At 36.6% G+C, this 6198-nt stretch overlaps 2 protein-coding genes across 2 annotated transcripts; one reads left to right on the top strand and one right to left on the bottom strand.

Annotated features, from left to right (window-relative positions):
- Positions 1-103: 103 nt before the first annotated feature.
- On the bottom strand, positions 104-3305 carry LOC112567214 (small acidic protein-like). Its single transcript, XM_025243821.1, has 4 exons — positions 3145-3305; positions 2884-2970; positions 1905-1962; positions 104-1228 (listed from the first exon to the last, which is right to left on the bottom strand). Exons 1-4 carry the CDS (start codon positions 3220-3222, stop codon positions 867-869), a joined length of 585 nt encoding a protein of 194 aa, XP_025099606.1. The 5' UTR covers positions 3223-3305; the 3' UTR covers positions 104-866.
- Positions 3253-6153, top strand: LOC112567217 (60S ribosomal protein L44). Its single transcript, XM_025243825.1, has 5 exons — positions 3253-3352; positions 3953-4064; positions 4602-4669; positions 5135-5251; positions 6097-6153. The coding sequence occupies exons 1-5, from the start codon at positions 3350-3352 to the stop codon at positions 6115-6117; spliced, it is 321 nt and encodes a 106-aa protein (XP_025099610.1). The 5' UTR covers positions 3253-3349; the 3' UTR covers positions 6118-6153.
- Positions 6154-6198: the final 45 nt, after the last annotated feature.

Below are 6198 nucleotides of genomic sequence, written 5' to 3'. Positions count from 1 at the left end.
AGGGGTCCCTGGGACCCCATAGAATTTAGCCTTAGCAGAAGCCCTGCCTTAAGTCAATCTGCACACTCAAATTTCGCAATTCTGGAACTTTTTTCCACAAGAATTTAGTTTCTTTTGCCTGTCTCTCTCTTTTTTTTTTAACCAGAAGACAGCACATTTATTAAACAGTACAATAATTGTAATATGAAGCATTTTCAAAAATCTTTCAAAAGGCATGCCAACACAGGATAAAAGAGATTCATTTACACACTGTTAAAATGGTCAGATGACATGTAATGTTCAAGCTGCCAATATCAGTCAGTGAATACAGAATTTAAATGGAGTGGAAAAGATGGAGAACAGCTACTGTGCTAAGTTTTACGCTTTCCCTGCATTTCATCACTTATCTGCTTGAGCCCATAATGTGTAACGAAGTAGTGCTGCAGGGAAGGAGTTAAATATGCTAAAGAATATTAACAATCCTGTATTCATTCATGTAAGGAGCTTTACAAGCAATTGTTTGCAACACAAGAAGCCCATTCCTTCTGCACAGCAATAACTCAAACATTAATAACATTTTTTAAATATAAAACTTAACAAGGGAGCAATATCTAACACTGCAAAGAGATTTCTGCATTTAATACTCGTCTCCCTGACTCCTTTAGCATGTTTAGGAAATTACACTAACACATCTATAAAGCCAGTGAAGGAAACAGATTTGGGGTTTTTTCCAACTAGTCATAAGTACTACCAACAGGAATAATGCAGTAGGCGACAGACTGAAAGTAGATCATTAACAATGAAAATGCAAACATATAAAATGGAGATGAACATGGCTCTTGGTCTTTTTTATCTCTCAATTCTCCCCAGCACTGTGTCTTCTAAGTCTAAGAACTTGCTTTGATAAACTTCTTTTTCTTCTCACTTGATTCCTCAGCACTAGCCTTTTCTGTGCATTCTCTTTTCTTGGTTTCTTTTTTATTTGGTGTTTGGTCCACCACCTCCTCCACCTCTTCTTTTTCCTCTTCAGTTTCATCACAAGCATCCTCATCCTTTTCTTTAATTACCTCATCACTGCCCTCTTGTTGTATTTCTCCTTTGCTCTCATCAGCCTGTGCACCTGGTTCTTCTTTGTCCTGTTCTTGGAAACCAAGACCAATGTGGCCACGTCGGCCTCCCTGTAATCGATGAGCCAGACTGTGCTGATATTGTTCCTCCAGGTTGTGCTCCATTTCAGCTGTTCTGCTGTCTGTGAAGGCCATAGCAAACAGTTAAAAAGAATCATTAGACTTGAAACTTATATTTCAATCTCGTTCATTTCAAACTAAATAGCATAAACCGAGACAGAGAGTGTACATATGTTATGCCTGCTATGATGCACATAAATATAGCACAACATACTGGATGAGAAAGACATGCAGCCCTTCCAAAAAATAAAAGTGTTAAGAATTGTGTGTGCCATTATACTTTCCCTTTCACACAGTCACGGAAACAGCACATGCTTCCACCTAGAGGTGTTCATACTATGAGAGTATAGGTAAGGGGGAGAAAACCCTCAACAACCTGCCCTGCAAACAGGTGTAACATACAGTGTCCAGAGATGAGATCTGAACTTAAGACCTTTCACTGCAGTGGTGACAAATGTTTAAACCATCATACTGCCACGCACCTCCTTTATGGTATCTGGCTGTTAATTTATAGTTGTCATGAATGCACTGTGAAATTTCTCAAGTGAATGGGCTGGACTTAAGAGCTTAATAAGGCATACATGTTTCTGCAGGAGAAACAAAGTATTTTAAGCATTCACACACATGAATGCAACTCATATTCACCTTTGTTTCATATCTCTCTCTCTCTCACACACACACACACACACGCAAAATGGACCAACTATACTAGAATATATTAGAACAAAATTCACTTGCTTGCTCTAGCATGTGATGGTTCATGATCACCGATAATAAACCTTCCATGGTGATCCTTCTGCAAGAAGAAAATATAATAATAAAACAAGCTTCTAAAATTTAAAAGGAATAATTGCAAAGAACTACTTCTTGTCATAATGACAGTTCAGGTCTAAAATAAAACAACACAATATAAAGTTCTTGAATCTTGAGGTTTTGCTTTTAAAAATAAAAACATTAAAAAGCACTTATAGTACACTCAACTGACAGTTAACAATCTGGAACAAAAATGCATATACTTAAATAAAATGACAGTAAACAGACAAAACATATACAACAGAAAGCAGGCAAAGTAAACATGTTTATTTAATAAATACAAACAATATATTCAGAAGCACTAACATAGCCAAAACTTTAAAACTTCCATATTTCAAACCATGCCTGGCTCAGGAGATGCAGATGATCATCACTGAAAACATTAATGACATAAGAAAAATAATGGCATAAATGTCCTGGAGGAAAAAAAAAAACAAAAACAAATGGATGTAAATCTTATGCCTCCTCTAAAATTTGAGCAATCTTTTTTTTCATTAAATGTACTAAATGAGACGTTATATATGTCACTTTTAGTCAAGGACCATTAACAGTTAATTAAAAAAAAAGAAAGGATCCTTGTCTCATAAGCAGAGTTCCATTTTAGAACTGATAGCATGATAGTAAACAACTTTACACTAAAACTATAGCACGAACAACGTGAAGTTCGGCATGATTACGTGACTGAAGATCATATCATTTTCTTTTTGTTGCAAATGTAATTAAATATATATACTGACTTCGGTTCTAGATATCAACAACATTTTATTGATGCTTTCAACATTACGAAGCTTGTTAGTGGCTGCGTGAAACATTATCAAAATGGCATTGCTCTTCTAGAAAGATCTAAAATCATGCATATTACTATACATTTATTTCAAGCAAGTGCACTTTCACATTAGCTCACCTTTCCAGCGCCCATGAGTCTCAAAAACTTGCTTTTTCGATCGTCATCACCAAGATCCGCTTTCTCCCAAGCATTTGCAGAGTGAACCTATGGTTAACAAGTAATCCATATTTCAGTTAACGATGTTAAAAAAAAAAAGAAGAGAATTTCAAGTCACTATTTAAACAGAACAATAACATAGACGTGCTATTATCAGTAAAAACTACTGTTGTGTTTCCCCTGCAGGACTGTGCAGTGAAATGTTGCATTTAATTAGAATACCTCAACAGGCGTTGTAAGCTGGGCTGTTTCGTTATCTTCTTTGTCAGAATCATTTCTATTTTCTTCCTGAGAACTCATTTTCAAATAGTGTCGAGTATATGTTTTTCAACAGCATGCGCGAGCTTAGTGACCCAAACCAAAACCGGAAGGGAACGTCACTGTCTGCGCATGCTTGTGTGCCCTTTTCCAGGGATAAACATCCAAGATGGTAGGAAAGAAATGTTGTGTTGTCAAAATCGCTAATCATCTACTATTCTTTACATAAATGTTGAAAAATTTCACTTCTGTTTGTTAAAAATATCCAATATGCATCCATCCTATATTTAACGTGCTATTTTTATTTATTACGAGTTTTATATTTCTCATTTGGACATGTATCGCTCTAGGCATGCGTGTCGTACTTTCATAAAACCTCATCGATAACGTAGGTCTGTAGCCGTAGAGGTATTTAAATAAAAGCTTTTTTTTGTGATGTTAATATAAAAAGACTTGCTATTTTAAGTTGATATAGTTATATCGATTGATAATACTGATGTATACTTTTGAGAGGTTAGTGAGTTCACAACTTGAACGAATGTAGTTCTTAGTTCCCCAGAGAATGTTACTTGTAGTAATAGCCTTTATGATGCAGGATATTTGCAGTTTTATTGAAATACTGTTCAGAAAGTGTCTGGCATGAAATGTAGATGTATTTGTCCAGGACTGATAATGTGCAGAAAATCAAAGCATATACGTGAATAGCGAAGATACTCCAGTTACTTATTAATATAATTGATGCCCATTGTAATTCGTGTTAATTCTGCTGCAGGTCAACGTACCGAAGACACGCAAGACCTTCTGTAAGGGCAAGAAATGCAAAAAGCATACGTTGCATAAAGTAACCCAGTATAAGGCTGGCAAGGCTTCTCTCTATGCGCAAGGTAAAATGTGAATGTACAATGAGGTTATTTCTATTTTTTAAGTTTCTAGGTAAAGACTTAACCTTGTAATTAAGATCTTCTGTAATCTGTGGCACCCAAGAAATCGGTATGTTAGCGATCAGCTTTTGATAGTCCATGTAGTGTTGGTCACTGGCTTTAGCAATGTGGTCAGTGTGCTGAATGATTCAGGGGTGAGGTTTATGTGCTGTATTCTTCCTGCACACATGTGCCTGTTTGTGGTCAGAAGCCTTGGTAGAGAGCTCTGAAGCTGGGGCTCTGGTAATGACAGAAGAGGCAGTGCAAAGGAAGAACAGAAAACATGCTGTTCGTGGGTTATAGACAGAAGCTGAACCTCTTTCTAAATGTTCTGTACTTCTGTCTGTTCTGTGGCCGATACATTTCTTTTTAAATTGTGTACTGTAGGATGGATTGTTGGCCAGAATTTACCAATTTTCTGTCTTGGACAGTAACAGGTATTAGGGGTAGTCATGGACTGATTTTATCCTTATCTCAGTGTTTCCTTACTTGTTTCCAAAGGTAAAAGGCGTTACGACAGGAAACAGAGTGGTTATGGTGGTCAGACAAAACCAATCTTCAGAAAGAAGGTCAGACATTATTTTCCTGCATTAAAATTACAGCTCTGTTATTTTAATGTCTTTTATATTATATATTTTATGGAGCATGCAGTAACAATATGATTAAGAATGTATACTATAGGATACATCACACACAGTAAATCAGCTTTGGAATTTTTAAATTAGTAAAAATTAGGATATCTTCTTCCTGCACACCTGTGCCTATTTGTGACCAGAAGCCCTGGTGGAATGCTTTAAAACTGGGGCCCTGATGATGACAGAAGAGGCAGTGCAAAGGAAGAACAAAAACTGCTGTTCATGGGTTATAGACAGAAGCTGAACCTCTTTCTAAATGTTCTGTACTTCTGTCTGTTCTATGACCGATACATTTCTCAGCGAGTTACTGAATGCTGTATACGATACTATTTTTCATATTATGATTTAAATCTTAGCTGTCATGAATTTGTGCTGTACATGTATGGTATATTTTTTCAGGCCAAGACCACCAAAAAGATAGTTTTGAGAATGGAGTGCACAGAATGCAAATACCGCAAACAGCTGCCAATCAAGCGCTGCAAGCACTTTGAGTTAGGTGGTGACAAGAAGAGGAAGGCAAGTTGATTGTTCATATTTTGTAGATATGACTAAAGCACATGTTCTGTCTCAACACATGCAGTTGATGCTTGCTTTTGCCTACCATATGCATATCTGCCCTTACATATTTTGGTAGATGCAGTTTCTTGGTATCTCCCACATGTTTCTATAGACAGGGTTCTTCATCTCGCTACCATCCTTCTGCTGTGCACTTTGGGTTTATTAAAATGGCTTCTGGGGTAGATGGTCCTAACATGGCCAGCACTTAGGCTATATTAACAAAGTCGGCAGTAATTACTGTTTTACTGAAAATTGTTTTACCCTTTTTTAGGGTTACCTAGTTACAGCATTCTTTTGCCTAGTATTATTAAGCAAAACATACAGTGCTTCTTCCATTTCTTACTTTTATTTTTTGATATATTTGCTCACTACCAACTAAAGCAAAGAGACATAGCTGACGACTCCTATATTCTTTTAGTTCACCATTTGAATTCTGCAGCAGTATATTTGTATATACTTGTGCATTATTTCTAGTGCCATGCAAGGATACTTAACATAAAGTGTTTAGATCTGTTGCAAAGATTTATCTCTTCTTCCTGCACACCTGTGCCTGTTTGTGATCAGAAGCCCTGGTAGAGAGCTCTGAAGCTGGGGCTCTGGTAATGACAGAAGAGGCAGTGCAAAGGAAGAACAGAAAAAATGCTGTTCGTGGGTTATAGACAGAAGCTGAACCTCTTTCTAAATGTTCTATACTCCTGTCTGTTCTATGACAGATACATTTATTGTTAACAATAACCAATGAAAGTTTGTTGCATGATTATTGCAAATGTTTGGTTTAATGTTGTTTTTGTCTTGTTTTGCAGGGCCAGATGATCATGTTCTAGAAAAGTTGATTATGGAAATAAATGGTGAATGACAGAGTTGTCTTTGTTTCACAAAAATGTTGCTTGTATGCCTGTGTACTT

The sequence above is a fragment of the Pomacea canaliculata genome, linkage group LG6, assembly GCF_003073045.1.
Source record: "Pomacea canaliculata isolate SZHN2017 linkage group LG6, ASM307304v1, whole genome shotgun sequence".
Lineage (NCBI taxonomy): Eukaryota > Metazoa > Mollusca > Gastropoda > Architaenioglossa > Ampullariidae > Pomacea > Pomacea canaliculata.
This window is presented reverse-complemented; position numbering and strand designations above follow the sequence as displayed.